General features: G+C 41.1%; 1 protein-coding gene across 1 annotated transcript in view; it reads left to right on the top strand.

Annotated features, from left to right (window-relative positions):
* The window catches only part of LOC143316108 (contactin-associated protein-like 4), a 116,738-nt gene that overhangs the window by 70,179 nt on the left and 25,403 nt on the right, over window positions 1-21,156 (top strand). Inside the window, exons 12-20 of the mRNA XM_076723819.1 lie at window positions 1,166-1,285; window positions 1,512-1,712; window positions 3,036-3,198; window positions 5,163-5,290; window positions 5,986-6,156; window positions 9,510-9,728; window positions 15,704-15,943; window positions 18,504-18,728; window positions 20,517-20,650. Of these exons, the coding sequence (XP_076579934.1) occupies window positions 1,166-1,285; window positions 1,512-1,712; window positions 3,036-3,198; window positions 5,163-5,290; window positions 5,986-6,156; window positions 9,510-9,728; window positions 15,704-15,943; window positions 18,504-18,728; window positions 20,517-20,650 (1,601 nt within the window). The remainder of the gene's footprint in view (window positions 1-1,165; window positions 1,286-1,511; window positions 1,713-3,035; window positions 3,199-5,162; window positions 5,291-5,985; window positions 6,157-9,509; window positions 9,729-15,703; window positions 15,944-18,503; window positions 18,729-20,516; window positions 20,651-21,156) is intronic.

Here is a 21,156-nt window from a genome sequence, read left to right as displayed (position 1 = left end):
ATGTAAACTTGCTTTACTGATTCACCAGGATTGCCATGATAATTTCAACTGAGTAATTTCCGGTCGTATCAGATGGATTGCTCAATAAACTGTGGCGGTATTACTGCTGTATTAATGTAAGCATCGTGTGTGTTCAGGCCGAGCACTGACGTTGCTCTCATGTTCCCTGGTTTGTGTCAGCTGTCACAATATCATCGACTTATTGATGCATCATCTGTCTCAGTACCAGATGATTAACAACATCCAGTCACATCATAAATGTGTTTTCTAAAGTCTCAGCTTTCACTGTTACACTGCAGATTAACTGACTTCCACACTGATTGTTCCCTCCACCACCCAAACCCTTCCTTATGCAATTGAAGCTCCAGATTTATTATCATTGGTCTATTATCTTTTATTCTTTATTTGGATCCCCATTAGTTCCCTCAGGTGGTCGCTCATCTCCCTGGGTCCACACTAAAACAATAACAAGAAAATCAAAATCACACAAGACCAATAAAACAAGAAAGGATATAACAGGCCAAATATAAAGATCATGAAATAAGTCAGAAAAAATAGGCAATAGTAGCCAACAATGAAAACAAAAAACAAAATTGAGACAAATAATTAGCAACAAAAAGAAACTTAAAGGCAACCAAAACAGCAATAAGTTACATCTGAGTGAGATTCATCAGTTTCTGTTTAGGCTGATGTGACTTTTTGGAGGAAAATCTAGTTTTTATGCATCTGATGTTGGCGGGGAGCAAATTCCTCCCTAACCTCTGTGTTCATGTATGTTTACATCTATCAGATGTCGTGCCATCATGTGTTAGAGGGCTGGTGCAGAGCCTCTGCACACTCATTGGCAATAAATGATCAATTTCTTTGATAGATGTGTCGTCTGGCTGAAATGAAGACAGTGATTTGGATGCAAGGTGTAATAATCCCAAACTTTGCTTTTCAGAACTGATGAGATCAATGATTCTTCACAAATCCTTGTTTTTTGTTTAATTTCAAATGCTGAACTGGTTCTTGTGTTTTGTAACACAGAAAAACAGTTCTGATTGTTAATCTACCCTCCCTCCCATCTATCAGTGCTGCCCTCTTATATGTGTTTGACACACTGTTGGATAGTGTTGGATAAAGTATTATTGTTGATATCCTTTTATCACATTGCCTTTCACAGCGACATACGAACAGTCATGTGAGGCGTACAAACACAAAGGGAACACATCAGGACATTATTACATAGACGTGGACGGCAGTGGACCAATCAAACCCCAGCTCATCTACTGTAACATGACAGGTAACACATGAAGATACACATCTACACACATTCACTTACACACACACACACACACACACACACAGCTTCCAGTACATCAGACAAGTGAACTCACAAAATCTGTTCACCTTTAATTTCATGCAAGTTTCATACAATTGATTTTTCAGATAGAATGATTGGAAGAGACCATCTTGGCGTCATAATTTATTCCCTCTTTCTCTGCCTCGTCTTTTTGTCTGTCCAACAGAGGACAGGGCGTGGATAGTGATCCAGCACAATAACACAGAATTGACCACAGTGCATTTGTCCTCAGAGAGAAACCAATATTTAGCCCACTTTGACTACGCTTCCCTAGAGGAGCAGTTAGCAGCCATCATCAGCCAATCAGAGCACTGTGAGCAGGAGCTGTCTTATCACTGCAGGAAGTCCCGCCTCCTCAACACACCAGGTAAGACTTAAGTGTCTAATGGTTCATGGTTCCATTTACCTCCGAAGTCGGAGCTGGGAATGACGTCACACCCGTATTGTTCACATTCTAATACAAGTCAGAAAACCAAGATGAGCATCTCCAGGAAAACAAAGATAATGATGCATTATGCTGTATTTTGCACAACAAACCCCATGGCAACATGTCCACAGATAGAAAATGGACAATACTGTTTGTACAATGGATTTAATGAGACACAAATAAGGCAGAAGTGCTACTAAACAGCATCTTACTATGCTTTTACTTGCGGTTGTGTGGAGCAGCCATCTTGGATTTTGAGATCTGGGTTGATGAGGCTCTTCCAACTTTCTGAGTCAGAAACCTGAGGGGCCAGTTTTCCCAGTTGAACTTCCCAGTTCAAAGGGAAAACACAGTTAGTAAGTGTCATTGTTACTGTAGAGCACTGAGCGTGCTTGTGTGTGTTTGAGATGGAAGAGTTTTCTGCATCTGAGGGATCTATATCGGGAACAAGAGAGGAGTCATATGAATTGCTGATTTAGTCAAGTTAGTAACTAATTAAAACATCAATTACATTTCTGTGTGCATTTTCTCCTCCCCACTCCACTGCAGCAACTAACAGTTTATCTGCACCATGACTTCATTCCTCAATTGAAGCATCATCTGCTTCAGTTTCGGGGTTCTTGTTTTCTGTCTTTAAAATGGACTTAAATACAGAAGAAATTGTGTTTACAATGGACAGGTTCAAAGTATTTTTGCCACATTTCTGCTCATCTTTTTGCCATTTTCTTACCTTTACTCATACACAATAAAGGGAAAAATAAAAGACTTGAGCTGCGAAGCACCACTGTGCACACTATAAAGCCTGCTTATCAGAATGCTTGTGCGGGACACGTGTCTTGATAGAGTAGCCATTATCTGTCCAATTTGAGCAGGGGGAACAGCAGTGATCTACAGTCAAAGCTGAGCAGCAAGGCTGTAAGAGTTCAGTGAGGAGCGGCTATCGAGGAGTGTCGGATTGTGTTGAAATCCTGAAGAGATGGTTGTTGTTAGACACGCAGATAGAAGAAGACAATTAGAAGGGAGGAAGGAAAGGGACAGGAGGATCCACCTGTGTGCCATTTGATATGCAAGTGCTGATACATCAGTAAAATGTGTGATGAAAACACAGATGAGTGACAGGTCTCTGTTTGAAACATTTGCTATTCAACTGTTGGTTGCTGTGGGATTTATTGTCTCATCTCCTTGTTGATTCATGTGAAATTCTTCTTCTTTTTTGCAGTATAAAAAAGGATTAGTGGTAAACGGTGCGTATTTGTGTTTCAGAGGGTGCTCCATTCAGCTGGTGGGTGGGTGGTCCAGATCCAGGTCAGGTCCAGACGTACTGGGGCGGGGCTCTGCCGGACAGCCGGCAGTGTGCCTGCGGTCTGCAGGACACCTGTATGGATTCAAATCACTACTGCAACTGTGACGCTGACTACGACCAATGGTACTGTTCTTTAAGATGTCCCTGAGTAGTTTAGTTCAAATCCAGTATAAAACACACATAACAAACCGTCGTGACGAATTAGGAAGTTCTCCAGAAATATAATGAATACACTATCACCAAAAAAAAAAAAAAAAAAAAAAAAACTGGAGTCACAGGGAGGTGGTCAGGGTTCAGGTCCCGACTGTGTTCAGGTAACAACAGGCAACAACAGCACTTTGGTTAAAGTTAGAGAAAGATCCTCATTGCTGCTGAGAACCATGCTGGAGTCTATACTGTACTATGTACTATGAGTACATAGTGCATTGCAAGATTGCCCATTTTGATGGGAAACAATTGAAATACACTGCCAGTAAACATGTGTTCAGAAGCAACTTTTTGCAACTAGCCAGATATATTAATTAACAATATTTTGGCATTATGTTCCCTCAAGACACATTTGCTGTTGATAATTTCTTGGAGGCTCCCTGAGGATGAATCCTACTGAGGTCGGTGATACTCTGACTTTTTCTCTAGTGCCACCAGTGGGTTGACATTTAATATATGATTTTCCATCAAATTTGGTGACGTTCATTGTATCCAGATGATGCATTTTAATCACTTTAGTGATCTGCTGACTTTTCCTGTAGTGCCACCAGCAGGTCAAACATTTCAATCCATTGGATGGCTTGGCACACACTTTTTCAAGGGAGTCCCAGCTTATGAGCAAATACCTGCGGAACTAATGATGTTTCCATCAACTTCTGCTGTACTTTGAGTTTTGTGCTACACGGTGACTCAGCTTTCGTGTCTATAAAAATAACGATTTGGTTGGACCAGCTTTGAAAAGAAACATTTTGATGTCTAATGGCCAGAGATAAAACACTAAAGTGTGAAAATGGATTTTGAAAACTCACCTGTTGCTTCTGAGTCTCTTCAGGGAAATGATTCAGTGAAATCTGTCGTATTGCTGTAATTAAGCTGCTGATACGATTGGAGTGTTTACCATCACATCCTGCCGTACTGGACAGAGACGAGCCATGAGACAACCGGGACAGATCCCAAGATATTTAAACATCTCTCCCCATGTTTTATCCATTCCTGTGTTTAAATCCCTTTTATCCAAGCTGTAAGCAATTCTGTATTTAGGTCACCTTCCCCAATCAGTTCTGCAGTTAGACCCATTTTCCAGTGTTGTAACCAATCCTGCTACTGTCTGCATAGCCAAAGGTCCTTCTCTCTATTATCTCCCTGCCTAAATCTGTGCGACTCCTACTCTATTTTTACAGACTCTCTCCTGCCGTCAATATCTCGTCAGTTTCACTGGCGCTGTGTGCGCCCACAGTCCTAGATTTATTTTTTGAGAAAATTTCACAGCAACCGAGCTGACTGTTGGGATTCGAAACACCGCTGATTTCAGACAGCGTGGTGAATGTGCAGATGAATCACTCAGCCTACGTTCATTCGGAAAACGGTTCCACAAAACATCGGCTGAGACATGTTGTATCAGCTGAAATGCTCGTCTTCATCTGAACGTCTACCTGTAAACCTCAGAGCGCAAACAAACACAGAGAGATCGAGTGCTAGTCATCTAAATGCAGCCTGTCCCACTTTTTCTCACACAGTTTAGTTTGGCACAAGTTTAACGCTGCTTCTGTGCATTCAGCTTTCTAATGTTGATATCTTCTTCTTCTTCTTCTTCACATCCTTCTCCTGCTGCTATTCTTCTTCATTCTCCTCTTCGTTCTCCTCTCCTCTTTCTTTCCCTTTTCCTTCCTTTCATTGTTCTTTTCTCTTACAACTTCTGCTCCTTTATCTTCTTCTTCTGTTCTCATCACATCCATTCTTCCTCTCTTTCTCTCTATGGCTCCCATCCTTCTTCCTCTCTTCTTCACCTTCCTCTCCTTGTCATCCTCCTCTCTCTCATCTTTCTCCTTCTTGACATCTCTTTCTGTTTTCCTTTTGTTGTTTTCCATCTCCTTCTCCAGGGCTAATGACTCAGGCCTGCTCACCCATAAGGAGACCCTCCCAGTCAGGTCTCTGGTGCTCGGTGACCTCCAGCGACCGGGTTCAGAGGCTGCCTATAGAGTCGGACCCCTTCGTTGTCATGGAGACAGTACGTCCCTCTCAGTTCCTGGTTGTTGATTTGATCCTGGTGTCCATGTTGATATTTTTTCCATGTGTGTTGTTGCCTCTTTCATTTTGCTGTTATACCTGTTGAGGGGTGTTGGCATTGTTATAATGGTTATTATTCAAAAAACTGGTTTTATTCAGCTATACAGTGAACTAAACTAAAGGAATCCTTTTATCTAATCGTCCCCCTGCCATTTCATTTTTTAATGTAAAAGTAGGCTGCAGCTAATTAAACTATAGTTAATTAGCAGACCAGTAGCTAAAATATGACTCCCTTTGTGCTCTTTAATAACAACTTCTAATGAATAGATGTATAATAAAGTAACCTAAGTGATATATTTTACCATGTTTTAATTGGCTCTAATTTCAGCCTTCAACTTAATGAGCAAATAAATAAATAAATAAATAAACATCTTGAGAGATAAATCAACATAAATGAGATAGCATAGCTGGAGTTATGCCTTTGTTCCTGGCTAATTGGCTGAACAGTTGCTTCATTTGTTTACTACCAGATTTTCATTATACAGCCATCATAATGAGATTTCTTTCAATAAGCTTTGTTCCAGAGTAATATATACACTTTTTAGAAAAAAAGAATTACATCCGTTTATATTACAAAACCAAAAATAAAGAAGGATATGAAGCATTTAGGAAGTGGGGCCTTTGTTTGTGTCTCAGACAACTTCTGGAATGCTGCGTTTTTTGACAAGGAGACATCCTACCTTCACTTTCCCACCTTCCACGGGGAGCTGAATGCAGACATCTCCTTCCTGTTTAAAACACCATCCTCCTCTGGGGTCTTCCTGGAAAATCTGGGCATCAAGGACTTCATCCGGATCGAACTCAGCTGTGAGTGACAACTCAACAATGTTCTGTCTCATTATTATACAAATGTTTTCTGGTTTGGTTCTAAATATCTGGTTCTCTTCACTGAAAATTGTGTGTTTGACTTATTGTTACTAGAAGGCTGTTGAAGGGGGAATGTTTGTCTGCACACCTTAAACCTGAGTTTAACACATGTACATTGAAGCAGGATTTTGTGACATCACAACTAGTGGAAGTCATTCATGGTCCAAGACACAACTCACACAGGCGTGATCTGAAAACCTCCAGAGCACAGATGCTGAAAATTGACTTTTAGTGGAGCAGGAGACAGCCTGTGTCCAGAGGTTACACTGAAAAAAATGTCCATAGATTTTATATTTTTCAGTGAGAGAGGAGTACATGTGTGCCTGGAGAGCATCTTTAATGTTTAAATGACAAAGCCAACTAGCGGCTGTAGGCAATAATCACTCTTGTCGTCTGAAGCAAAGGAGGAAATAATGATGAGGTGGATTGATGAGTCAACATAATATCGATGTTAACATGAGAGAGCGCCATTTGCTTCCTGTTTTCTACTGACAGTCAGTGTTGGTTTCTTTTAACCGTGACAGTGAAGGTCCCCTAACTTTAATGAAGTAGCACAAACTACAATGATTCCAGTGAGCATGCTCATGTTTGTGGTGAACAGTGAACTGAATGTGTACATTCGCAACTAATGAGCATGAGCGTTGTTAACTGCCAAGAGTGTTTACAGCACCTGGTGTGCCTGACAGCGAAGCCATGTCCTGCCCCACACTGCCTCTGATTGGCCTACTCTGATATTCTTACCTTAACAATCTCATGTCTCATGCCTAAACCTAACTAACCACATCAACAAAGACAAGTACTAGTAAGTCAGAGGCAGAGTAGGGTGGGTCATGACTTTGCCATCCTGGGAAAAAAAAACTGGCATACTGGCATAGCCAATGCAACTGGCAATTCAGACACATCTATGAATATTTGAGTTCTATGAACAGATTTAGTTGTAATTTTTATGCACACTCTGCTGGCTGGGTCTGAAAAAACAAGTCTGAGCGTCAGCCACATCAGCAACGAATTTTAAACAACACATTGAGGAATGTTGATCACAAGAAATCATTAACTAAGAGTCAGACCAGAAATTCCTCCACCCAAATCAAACCCACAGCATTTTGTAACAGACTGCTTGCCTTCATTTCCCAACAAGTGGACAGACTTGTAACTTACTAGACTACATTGTAGAAGATCTGCAGCCTTGCAGAAAATGATGCTTTTATGGTAATTTCTTTGATGTAGATAGAAAAAGAAGTCCAAAGAATGAATGTTGTAGTACTTGGCAAGCTGTTCAACACAAGATGTAAGGGATATAAAGCATAGTCTGTGTCTCTTTTTTACTTTCTCTCTAAGCACACACACACACACACACACACACACACACACAGAACAAATGGTGTCCGCTCTCCTTCGGGAAACCCCGACATCTCTGATCTGGATGCGGGACTTTTTCTGCTGTTATTACTGTATGACAGCTGCCGTTGAGATGACTACCTATCATTATTACTGCTGTTAACATGACTGGAGCCGGGTCAGAGAGCAATTTTCTAAATTAAGTTACGCCTCTGGATTTTTCTATCAAATGACTCAAGATTCCCACAGCTTTCCCTCCACTGTCAGCATCATCCATGAGGGATGATGTTGCGTCCATGCACAGATGTCACCGCTCTGCTAACTTCACCCCTAACTGTGGAGCGTAGGCATGCTGGCAGTGTTATGATGGATGAAAGGACTCCATGTGGCCTTCAGTTCACCTCTCTTTATTGTAGGTTAAGTTTTTCACTTAATAGAGCTGTGTAAATGCTGTTAAGATTAATGACTACAGCATGCTAGCCTAGATTAGGTTTGGAGGTTCAGTCCCACTGGGATAGCATATACTTACAATGCATATCTTAAGAAGAAAGTTGCAAAACATTCAAGTTTACTATTACTGCAGGTTTACTAAAGTAAAGGTAGAATCACAGCTAAGACTCTACAGCTGCATTGTCGGCTCTCTGAGGCTAAACTTAGGCACAGTGGTGCTTTGAGCTAAATGCCTGCGTCAGCATGCTAACATGCTCAAAATGCAGTTCCACCGGTCTTATTTTAAATAACACAACACCAAGACTACAAGCCATACTAACAGATTTGCAGGACTGCACTACAATGATGATGCTAACATGCTGACAACTTCGTGGTGATCCAGTTGACCAGTAAATGCCATAATTTTCCATCAAAATCCATCCATCCAAATTAGATAATTAAGGAAATGATAGCCAGATTACAAATACACACACTCACACAAAGACACAAAGTGATGTAAGTCTGTAGCTGCAGCCTCTCTCTCTAGCCTCAGGCTGGTCTCTGAATCATCTCAGATCCATGTCCGTCTGTCTGTCCATCCTGCCCACAGATGGACGGGTGGGAGGAAGGCACTTCACACTTCTGCCAACATATGATGATGGAAGAGCATGACTGACTAATGGGTTCAATGAAAGATGGCACAGTATGGAGCCAAACTGAGGAAAATGCTTCTCCAATGAACAATGTGACAGAAACACACCCGCATTTTTATCCCAGTCTGGCGCATTGCTACGACTGAAAATATGGTTTGAAAACAAAATGAGATTTCTCGTAAGAAAAATGTTATTCTTCAGGCGGCTTTTGTTAAGTTCAGCAGGATATTTTTTTTCAAACAAAGGCAAAGAAAGTTACGCCTTGTACCCTTCCCGCTCGACTCACACAGTTAACCGCCCATGAACAACTGACAGGACTGGGTCTTCATACTTCTGCCATAGACTGTTCCTCATTGGTTGGATGGATTTCACACATTTCACTTAGAACATCAGACAAATGAGGCAACTGCTGGATCTGAAACATATTTTCTTTCTTATCTTTGGTGAGCAAATTCATTTCTATCATTCATAAATTAATGCTAAAGTAAATAAAACTGACTTAACATAGTAGCTCAGCTTTGAGTGTCAACATCATTACTCACAGTGCCATGAAGGATTGTTTAAAGTGTTTCTCTCTGCGCAAAGATGGGGCTGTGACGTCTTTGGAAGTGACATAAGGGATTTGCAATGTCTCAGTCATGAGAGGACATGGTTATCTCAGAGTGTCAAGGAAGGTTTGTTAATCAGCTGGTTAGAGTTCAGAGGGAACAAGTCAAACTGTCAAGCTGTGACAATCACCCAGTCATCCAAATGCTTCTCACACAATCTGTGTTTACAACTGTCTCTGTCTTTTATGGATTATCTCCCTCTTTTGTCCCCCCAACAAATTAATTTCCTCACCTGAACTGCTCTGACCTGCGCCCTCCTCTCCAGCCTCCTCAGAGGTCGTCTTCTCTTTCGACGTGGGTAACGGCCCACTGGAGGTGCGAGTGGAGACGAGCGGCCCGCTGAACGACAACCGGTGGCACAGCGTGCGAGCCGAGCGGAACGTGAAGGAGGCATCTCTACGTGTCGACGGGTTCCCGGCTGCCACGCAGGAGGCTCCTGCTGATGGACACATTCACCTGCAGCTCAACAGCCAGTTGTTCATAGGTGAGAAGCAAGAGTGTGAAGCTGTGTGTGTTTTTCCAAAATGCCCTCAAAATGTTAGACGTGAGGAAAATTCAAAGTGAGAGAAATTAAAAGGCTTAGTAGTATTAGGATTTGGGTTTTAGGTAAGAAGGGTTAGTTTGAGGTTATAGTAAGAATTAAGATGAGGCAGAAGTGAGAGTTATGGTGTTTGAACATTCACCTCATTAGCAGCTGAGTGCTGGTGATAATTGATACCACATCTTATCCTTTCTTATCTCAGACCGTGACTCTAACAACACACGCACACACAGACGAGCATGCAAATGTGTAAAAACAAGGACCTACTGTGAAAAACACATTTTTTGAGGGAATCAGGAGATTACAGTCGCAATAACTCATCCTGAAGCAGGCAGAAGTTGAGAGGAATTAAATCTCGGAGGACTTTTTCTCTTACACAGTAAATTCAGCAATTTCTGCCCACTTTGCCATTCAGTTCATATTAGGCAAAAGTTTTGCAATGCAGGGATAAAAGTTTTGCTCTGCACCACAGAAGTCCCACATGAGCGGCTGTGGAGTTTAGGAAAGCAGGCAGCTGCATTTGTCTCATAACAGCAAACCTCATACTCAGAGTGTGAACAAGAGCTGCTGATACTGAGAAAAAACATGTGGCGCCATAGTGGAAAAGGGAGACACTGAGGCCATGCTGTTTAAACACTGGACATTAATTAATAAATAAGCTGACTTTTGGTGTACTGACAGAATGGATGATGCAGTGCTTGTATTGGTGTGTATAGCCTGTGAAGCTGCTTTTGTGTCTTAGAAGAGCCATATAAGGTCTGCTGAGATGCATCAGATAGTCATTAAAGGCAGAATTGGTTTACACCTTTAACCAGACAATGTTTATCTGTAATTCCAACAAGCAGTTGAGGGATGTGCGAGCATTTTGACTGTCATATCATATTCTAACTTCACTTCCCCGTTTGTGTCTCTCAGCCCCAAGTCCATTTATTCCTACTGAAGACATACATCTTAAAAACAGGTCACAAGTATATGGTTTTATTCTTAAAAAGGCTCAGTAATTTCCTGAGATGGCTGGGAAGTGTAGATTTAGTGAATGTGATTAGTCATGTCGAGGAACTGAATAAACCCAGAAGCAGGACTCAGAGAAAAGAGAATGCAGGATATTCACAGTTTATTGTGCACTCAGAAGTTGATTGTTCAGATTTTTGTGCTGTGCCAAGCGGGTGTTGGAGAGTGGAAGTGAGGATCACAGGTAGGCAGAGACGGAGAATGATTTTGGCTGGTTTAAGGCAGTGGGTCCAGGTGTGGTATGGCTCGAGGCGGTCTGAGGCAGAGAGGGAGAAAATTGAGCTTCAGAAAACATCCAAGAACACAGGAGAATCCAACAGAACAAAAAATCTCAGAGAGAACACGGAGAGTCAGAGCCAAGGATACTACTGCTTGAGTAAACAGATGATCTGGCAGAGTGGAGTGAAGAGCCGGGGGTTATATGCAGTGGTAGTGATTGCTAGATGAGCCACAGGTGTACTAGTGGATAGGCAGCAGGAGGAACCAGGTAACCACGCCCAGGCCACACAGGGAGAGAGCGACACACAGGAACCACAAGGAAGGGGAAAACACAGGAATTCAGTTGAAAAACATCGGCAAAAAGCCAAGTCCTGACAGTTTTTCCTCAAGGGTTTTGTGGACAATAAGACAAATATTGAATATCACCATCCCTATCCTTCAAAATCACGTTAAACTTGAACGAATGGCTGCAAGCAGCAACATTTTTCCTCGTTTCACAACTAAATATAAAAATGTTGAACTGTGACAGGTTGCAGCCGTTCGAGTACACCAAAACCATAAATTCAAGCTGATCATTTGATACTAAAAGAGTAGACTTTGGGTCATTTTGAGAAACTAAACTTTACTTCTCTGTTCCTCTCAACTTCAGTTTAAACTCTCTTATCTTCTGCTTCATCTCTTCCACAAACTTTCTGTTTAACGTCATCTTTTATCTGTCAAACTGTGTTTAAATCCCATCTTGTATTGTGATGATTTATCCTTCTGCAAATATTATGGACTTTTGTTCATTTGCAAACAAACATTTTGAGGAGAAAAACAACCAACAAATAATGATGAGATTGGTGCGATGCAGAGAGATAGAGGCGTGCATTGATTGGCTGGTTGTGTCAGGCTAATAATCCTCTCTGAACAGCCAGGAAGAAGTGACCATGAGTTGTTCTCCTTATATGGGCAGAGCTGTCCTGGCTGGTGTTTACCGGCGGTGCAGAGGGATTCATATATTTGAATGGAAATGTGATGGGATTATGAAATAGACTGCCGTGGGAGAGTATGTTTGTGTTTGACAAAGACTTGATTTACAGCAAAGCAATACGCATTTGGGTCTCTCTGCTCTCTTGTTTTGGAAAGTGAAGGGCTGTGTGCTCCAGAAATTGTTATTGTTAATCCATAATGTTACCAGCCTTTTGTGAAATCATAATTCACAGTCCTGCAAAGACACTTATATTGCTATGAATAGTGCGTCCCATTTGCAATCTATAAAATTGCCTTTTCTAACTTAATAAGACAGGATATTCCATATCCAGTTTGAATTAATAAACCTAATATTGCCGTTAGTAAATATATATGATGCAAAGTTATTCTGGCTCAACATTTCTTGCCATCAGAAGGAATTAATTTTGTATACATCCTGTGTAACGCTGTACAAACTGTTGTCAAAGTATTACTTGAACAGACATTGTTTATGACCTCCTGTTTAGTTATTGGTGTCAAATTAAAAATGCACAGTCAGATAAAGTATCCAGGGACGGAAGTAACAAATTACATTTACGCTTGTTACTGTGGCAAAGGGGGGTGGGGGGGGGGTTGCAGTACCAAGTAATGTAAGGAGGGAACACCGACAACGCCACCTGGGGGATTGCACCCCAGGAAATACCACCTCAGGAACATCACCCGCGGTGCCTAGCCTCCCCAGCAAAATGGCACTCCACCTCACTACAAGAAAAGAACTAACAGCACAATTAACAAATATAGCAAGCCAGTTATTTTTAAATTCAAAAGAATAACTCAAAATTAAACAATACAAAAACAAAGAGTAAAAAGGACAAAACAATACACTAGAGGCAAAACAGAGCACTAAGAGAAATAAGGGCAAAACAGCAGCAAATCCAAAAAAGGAAGCCTACAAAGTGAAAAAAAAACTCAAGTTAATGTGGCTCACGACACTGTATAAAATAGAGGCCATAACCCTACTCACCACCTTCAATATGGGATCACTACACTGTGGGCCGTCCAACTATACAGGAAGAAAGAGGGGAATCAACTAAGTGCAGAATAAAAAAGGGTTACTGTCACAAATAAAATGGCCTCCTCACACACCTGCCAACACACCAAACAAAAGTAGCCACCACATGCACCAGGAGCAGGAGTCAAAAAAAAGAGTGATCATCTGCTCACTGGTGCTTTATATAGCCTGGCCCTAATTCGAGGGAATGGTTAGGGAGGAGTGCAGCCTGGAGGTGCATTCACGAACACTACTCAATAGTATGTAAGCAGCACACTCCACTACATTACTATAAGAAAGCCATTGTTTGCATCTTAAGCCCTGCTAAACTGTGTTACCATGAAACAAAGGAAGGAGCCAAATCAGCAGATGCAGCAGAGAGGAAGCTGCTGTCGGCCACAGGAATGCAGAGCTCCAGAGAGATGGCACTGTGCGCCCAGCTGACACTCATGTACAGAAAACATACATGTAAATGCATGTGCTCGCTGGCTGAGTGTCAGAGGTGTGAGGGGTTGAACCCAGGCCGGGGCCAGCAGCTAGTGAACAGTACAAAAAATGTACCACAATGCAATACAGTTAAGGATGTCATCACTGACGTCATTGATGGCATTGTGGGTTAGGGTTGAGCAGTGTTGTTACTCTGCACAGTTAAAAAAAGTTGCATCTACTTTTATGGATCCCTGAGTTAATGCACCACCTCAGCACACTCAATAACCCGAATCAGACACACCCACCGTGTTCCACAACATGATGTTGTTTTTTTTCTGCTGGTAATTCCATATTATGTCTCTCCAGCTCTTTTTAATCTCTGTAGCTTAATAATGCTTGTTGCACCACTGAGGTGCCCATGACCTCATTTCTATATATTTTCCAGTGTCGTCTCTTCTGGAGAGAAAGCGGTTGTATGTTTATAATTGATAATCAGTTGTACACACAGGCTGTTGGTTTGGACATCAGGACTCTGTGTGATGTTGTTTTGCCAGTATATCTGTTGACATTTCATACATTTTATGTATGAAAAGTGCTCTATAAATAAAGATTGATTTGATTTGATTTTGATGCAGTGTAATTTGTAGCCTAAAGATGTTCTTATGTATTATATTATATTCTATATATAACACTCTGGTAGTCTTTCCATCCCTGACAGCAGTACGTAGCCTCTAAAGCAGCTTAAGTGTCTGACATTCTGACAGTCATATGGAGGGTTTTTCTTTTGACTCCCACAGGACTTCTTGCTCTAGTAAATCCTGTCCTTTGTTTTTTCTCCCTTGGTCAGAGGTTCTGTCCCTCAGGAGTCATTGTTCTTTTAGCCAAAGTCTTTTTTGCATAAAATCCTTTTTCAATATACTCTGCATTCTAGCTTCTGCTGGTTAAATCGTTGTTTAATAGGAGTTTGCTGTGCACGTTTCATTTAGTGTAATCAAACTTTTTTTTTTTTTCCTTTTTGAGTTGTTCAGAGAATGTTTAATTAAATGTCTCACTCTTAATGCTCTTAATGTGTTGTCTGTGTTTTCTAACACGTGCTGCAGAAGGGGACTAGGGCCTCACAGAGGTTTGTGATATGAAAAGATGCTCTGGGTGAGCATTTGAAGCTTTTCCAGACTCAAACTGTGAGAGTAACACCCTGCCAATTTCAGTGTGCGAGAACAATAACAACTGTCATGCGTGCATATAAAATAAGACATTGCCAGCTTGGAACTCCGGGAGAAATGTAATTTTGCCAAGTCTAAACTCTGTGAACAGTGTGAGGTCGCTACACTATATTACAATGATAATTGTCAGGTGAAAGGAGGAAGAGATTCTTCCTCTCGCCTGCTGGTGGAAAGGATGAAAATCAGACACCAGATGGCTCATCAGCTAGGCAGTTAGCCGGTCAAGACAGCAGTGATATAAGTAGTGTCTCAGCTACTCAGAGCCCTGCAGAGCAGACATGGTCTTGTTGTGCTGCAGTGGTAACATGTGGCTGTCAATCATAATTTACTAAAGGGACGACAGATATATTGATTTACAGTCACACAAAGACAGAATGAGAGGAGAAGCATGATCATTTTTGCCAGATTGGGTGGTTTTCTGCAAAAATTGGCTACTTCTTATTTTATTCTGCAGGTAATATTTGCTTTTAGCCAGCCTGTGGCTGCCATAACAGAACTGAACAGAAAATCCAGACTGTAATGTGCCTGAGTTTGTGTGTTTGTGTAGGTAAAGTTTGAGAATGCAGTGGCAGTGGGTGCATGGTGTGGAATTCATGTATGTATCTGTCAAATCTGATGTTTTCTGTCCAGTTTGATGTGTGTATTTGTGTAAGCGGAGTTTGTACGGAAGGTGGAAACAATTTCCCTCACAGAAGGACAATTAAATGTAAATCTAATCTAATCTTGTGAGAGTTTCACTAATCAGGAAGTCCGTGGTTCAATCCCTGGCTCCTGCAGCGTCAATGGTTATCACCTCTGATGATCAGGTGGCACCTTGCATGGCAGCCTCTGCCATCAGTGTATGAATGTGTGGATGAATGCTGAATTGTGTTGGAAAGCACTCTGAGGTGGTTGGTAAGACTAGAAAAGTGCTTTTAGATGCAGTCCATGTACTATCCATTTACTTGATCTCAGTCAAATCCGGCTCATTTCAGCTGAGAAAGAGAAAGCTAGTACTAGTGTGTCATGTGCACAGTATTTGTTGTTGTTGGCAGGAGGCACTGCATCCAGACAAAAAGGCTTTCTGGGCTGCATCCGCTCTCTGCAGCTGAACGGCGTCACTCTGGACCTGGAGGAGAGAGCGAAGATCACCCCGGGGGTCCGACCTGGATGCCCAGGCCACTGCAGCAGCTATGGGTCGCTCTGCCAGAACCAGGGTCGCTGTGTGGAGAGAGCCAGTGGTTTCTACTGCGACTGTGGCCAGTCCGCCTACACTGGATCCTTTTGTCATGAAGGTAGATACACACACTGGAGACTCCCTGCCAGTAAATACACAGATCCAAAGACCAAAGCCCTGACTAGAGCAATGAACATATTTTAATGTCAACAAAACACATTTTTGCTGCTGCTTCCAGTTTTCAATTCATGAAGACTTTTCAGGCCACTGGTAACTCAAACTTTTATCGGAGCTAAAGAAGCTTATATCAGATCTGTGAAGTTTTAAGTTCACTAGACATTTTAAGATCCAACACCCTCCAGACAGATCCAATTATATTTGACAGACAGATATACACACTGGACGATGAAACCTGAGAAAAACATAGTCTGATATCATCTTAAAAATAAAAAGGTGTCTCGACTTCAACTTCAAATTGGCTCATTTAATTTCTCGTCACTACAATTGCCTTGACAATTTCACTTCCTTGTGCATAATTTTGCATATAGTCCATTAAAGGTGTGTGTCTAAGGAAGGCAGATGCTATAAAACCGCTCCAGAGATCATTTATGGGGTACACAGAATGACAAAGAGGACCATAAGCTGGTATTGTGGACTTTAAAGATAACATTTATGCCTTGAATATCATCATTATAAGCCTTGTATAATACTCCTATAAGATTAAGGGATCTGCAGGGTGTGGCTATAATAGAGATATTTTAGTAGCTACTTACAACAACAACAATATGGTTAAACATATGATATTTTCTGTCTCCTAATACTGAGTTTATACCCCAGTACCTTCATCATTATGTACTGCACCAGCACCTACTTTTTTTTTTTTTGCAGTAATTCCTTCATGAGGTGTCAGTATAAGAGTTCAGACAGCAGGGTATTCTCCTGCTTTTTATTCCCTTTCATTTTGCCGGCTCAGTCTATGTATCCTTTTCAGAGTTTCTGCAGATAAAGAGGAAAAAATTTGTTTGTCAGTTAGATATGGCAGTCACAGGCAGTGATGCATTAATCATGCTCACAGAGGAAGAACACACCTACAGTCAGGAGTGCCACATCAACTATGATGGAATATGAATGTCCTGGCACAGAAATGTCTCTTTGTGACATACCTCTGGCAATTATTTAAAATTCTTGAAACAATAATATCTGGCTCACCACCCCTTGTTGTTTGTGTAACTAATGAGAAACAGCTGACAGTTTGCTAAGCCCCAACCCCTCATCCCTGTCTAGCTTTTCACTTTGGCAGAACACATATTTAGTTTACAGCAGTGGCAGATTCACCACTCAAAGTTTAAACAGTGACAACGGTTGCTAGCAGATTTCATTAACTGTAGCTAGCTAGTTTATTAAGCTAGCATCAGCTCCAGGACTTGTTTGAAAATGCTGTCTCTGGCTGACTTTTTACGGTTTACAGCTCACTTTTAAAATGCGAATCTTGTAAAAGTGTCTTAAATATGTACCTGATATTGTGATATACTGAGCTGCTTAGCTCACACTCTTGGAAAAGCTAGACAGGTTAGCTTTAGCTTTATTGACCAGTGTGTTTGTCAAATTTAACACAGTATATCTTGGATATTGAGTTTTGCTAGGGCTGCTGCGGTCGAAATTAGTTAAATTTAACTAAATCCAACAGAGCTGCTAACTTGGTGCACATCCTGCAGCAACCAGGACACACAATGGGGAAATACTGCACAATGTGCAAATACTGGTCATGCATGAGGTTTTAACATAACCTATAAGTCCACAAAATCTCAAAACTTCCAAACAAGCAACTAGAATAAAAACTACAACAAGGTGACTTGAAATGCAAGGCAAGTTTTGATTTGTGTGTAAGCCTACAGAGAGGTTTGTGTTAAAGCATTACAAAACACAGTTGCAATGACCCATCATGCCCTGGAGCTTTAATGAGGAGAGAGCAAAGATCAGACATCTTTCTGAAGAGGCTCCTTCAGCAGACATTAGACTGACCCCGACTGTCTCGTTCACTGTCTGCACCGCTTGGCCTCTCAACACTTACTTTAAGTGAGTCATAATGAGCCATTCTGTCCTGAAGGTCAAGCATCAGGATTATCTTAAAGGACTCTTGTAGCCCACCATGCCATTGTGTCGGCCATGTGATGCATCAAGGGCTTCGTGGGTAGTGTTAAAAGTCAACATGATGTCAAACTGCGTCAATACTGTAGAAATGTTTTGTGCCATGTCGGTCAGAATAGTTCAACATTTTAGGAAATACTTTCTTTCATTTTCTTGTGAGCAGATCGATACCACTCTCATACTGTTCTGCAGTCAGCACCAGGTTAGCTTAGCACAATGACAACAACTTTTTCTTTTTTTTTTTTTCAATCTATATGTGAAGACCAAAGCGTAAAAACATCAATTTGTGGTCTTATAAGGGGTTATGTATGGGACTATTTCTTGGCTGGTCACAGTGACTGGAGGTTTGACGTCACTGTCAGGTTGCCAAGCCAAGAAATAGTCCTGTGCATAACGGATATTGTCTAAGTTAGCAAGCTGCTGGTGTGTGCTTCATGTTGAACAGATATGAGAATGGTGTCAGTCTTCTCGTTTTACTCCCAAGAAAGCCAACAAGCATATTTTCAGAAATGTAACTTTCTAACTTTCAGAGGTTTCAGCCAGCTTTAAGTCGACTACGTCCATCACCTACATCCTCAAGGAGCCCTATGAACTGAGCAGGAACAGCAGTGCCTTGCCTTCCTCCATTTACTCTGATATGACACTGAGAGGAGAAAACATCTCCCTCAGCTTCAGGACCATTCAGAGCCCTGCTCTGCTGCTCTATGTCAACTCTTTCTACAGGGAATACCTGGCCCTGCTTATCAACAAACATGGTGAGGACACTGAATAACATTTTCTTTTCTTTTGTTGGGATTTAACAAGATTGGCCAAATTAAACAACTTTTCTTATCTTATCTGTCCAGCAAGTTCATCTCTCCTCTCCTCTCCTCTCCTCTCCTTTAGCTCTGTTTCTATCTCCCTCTGGATTCAGTACGCCGTCCTCTGCTGCCTCCTTCTCCGTGCAGCCAGGCTAATTGTTATGCAGAGTGTCAGGTTCAAAGAAAACATTTGGAGCAGTTACTATTAAATGATAATTCTGTTTTCAACAGGATTCTTCCTTCCCTTCTTCTTGCCATTGTGATTATTTATTGTGCTCAAATTTTCATCACTCGCCTCACTGCAGAGCTCCACATAGCTCCAGCAGGCAGGGAGCAATTCCTGCATTCCTGCATAGCATAATAGGATTTGTGATTATCCAGTGTGTACAGCTTGTAAATATAGCTGATATTATATTATTTCAATTAGCGTGAAGGTTAAGTTGAAGAGCTGGAGATTTCTTTTGTAATAATGAATGCAATTGATTATCATGACATCAAAAAATAAGGCATACTGAAACCTTTGGTGAAAATATTTGGTGGTATCCTTTCAGCTTTTTGAATAACTGAGTGGATACCAGGTTTGGGATAGTCAATTAAGTCAGCATCAGGTATCCACAGTCTTGCTGAAGTATCTAAGTCAATCAAAGAGAGGGGATTCTTTTCTTTAAAACGGCTTTTCTTATATTTGTCTCTTTGCTGCAGCAGGAGCCTCAGCTGCTGCACACAGAGAAACTATACTGTCTAAGTCACTCGCTGAGAGCCTGGAAGACCCCATGCCCTCTGCAGGACTGTTTTTATTATCAAGATGTGCTCTTGTGATAGGAGAATTGCTCCCTATTAGTCTGTGTTGGGAAAAAGAAGTAGCATAGTGAGTCATAATTAGAAAAAGAAAATGGGAAAGGGCATTAAGTATGTGTTTGGATTATTAATAAAAGATTATCTCCTATCATTATGGCTCATCGGTAAACTCTGCAGACATCTAGCATTCAAATTATCTCAGCGCTGTGGAACTTTAACACTGTAAAAATTTGGGAAATTAATTTGATATCATAGAGTGTTATTCATAGAGATAAAGTATTAATCCTTGTAGCATGAAATGGTTTGTATCTTCTTAATTCAGCAGCTGCTATCTTGGAACATCAGATATCTGAATGAAATGTTCTTTCTTTGAGGGAGTGAATACTCTGAGATGGTCAGAGCCAAGAATGTGGAAACGTTGGAGTAAAATAGCTAAAGTGCCTGATTAGTTATCAAAGAGTAGTTAGATTTTGTCTTGGGTCTTTAACTTTGTTTGCACGAGTCAGCAGCACTCCAAAGATTTGAACAGATTATTTTGCATTTTTATCATTTCACGAGCTGTCCTTTATTGTTGGCTCGTTGTTATTGAGTGTTCTATTTACCTCTTCAGATTTCAGCAACCTCTTGTATTTGATCTGTTTTATATCTCAAATTAATTATCATTATTCAGTGATGTCTCTCTTGAAGTCAGATTGCCCTTTAGGTACAAATAAAGCTCTACTCTACCTTAATGTAATAAGTATAATCTGAGGTTGCGACACTATGCGACAGATACAGAGTAAAAGCACACTGGCTCTTTGAGTATATACAAAAGATAAGGCTCACATATCACAACTTCTCTCAACAGGCTTTACAAAGACTGGACATTTTTCAATGAACTCTTTGATTCTGTATGTGCTTGCATTAAGGATTGTAAGACTGTTTTGTTGTTTTGTGTTTGCAAAGATGAGCTGGAATTGAGGTACAAGTTGCACAGCAGCAGGGATGTTGAGGTGCTATGGAGCAGAGTCACGAACTTGGCTGATGGACGTCTGCACACAGTAACCATCAGGAGACTGTCAGACACCGTCTCTGTTCAGGTGAACACACAACACATAACTCACACTGTGTCACACAGATCACTGCAAGGAGGGACGTGTTCAGACATAAACACTGTGAACCAAAGAGGAGGAGGAAATCTTCTGTGATTTATTTCAGATGCTCCCTCTGCCACACATTTAAATCTTGCGTTATTGTCAAATAAAGCCACTGCTCACTTCAATAAACACCTGATAATGAGAGGAATCTGCAGTCAGTCTGCACAGGGACACTACTGGGGCTGACAATTGTTGTCATATTATTAATTGACACTGCTGGCCCATTCTTATGTTATGACCCCACAGTTCACTCCCACTGCAAATGAATCATACATACAAGGATATACTACGTACTGATGTTCCATGCTTTCATACTGTTATATAATCCAAAATGGGATAATCCCTGTATCCCTGCATTCTAAAGTCGAATCACAACAACAACAAAAGACAGAATGATAAACAATAATCTGCATCCTGAAATGAAAATGAAAGTAAGGTTGTCTTGAGCA

This window comes from Chaetodon auriga, chromosome 3 (genome assembly GCF_051107435.1).
Source record: "Chaetodon auriga isolate fChaAug3 chromosome 3, fChaAug3.hap1, whole genome shotgun sequence".
In the NCBI taxonomy this organism is placed as follows: Eukaryota; Metazoa; Chordata; class Actinopteri; order Chaetodontiformes; family Chaetodontidae; genus Chaetodon; species Chaetodon auriga.
Note: the sequence above shows the minus strand (reverse complement) of the source record. Positions and strands in the feature narration are given on the sequence as shown.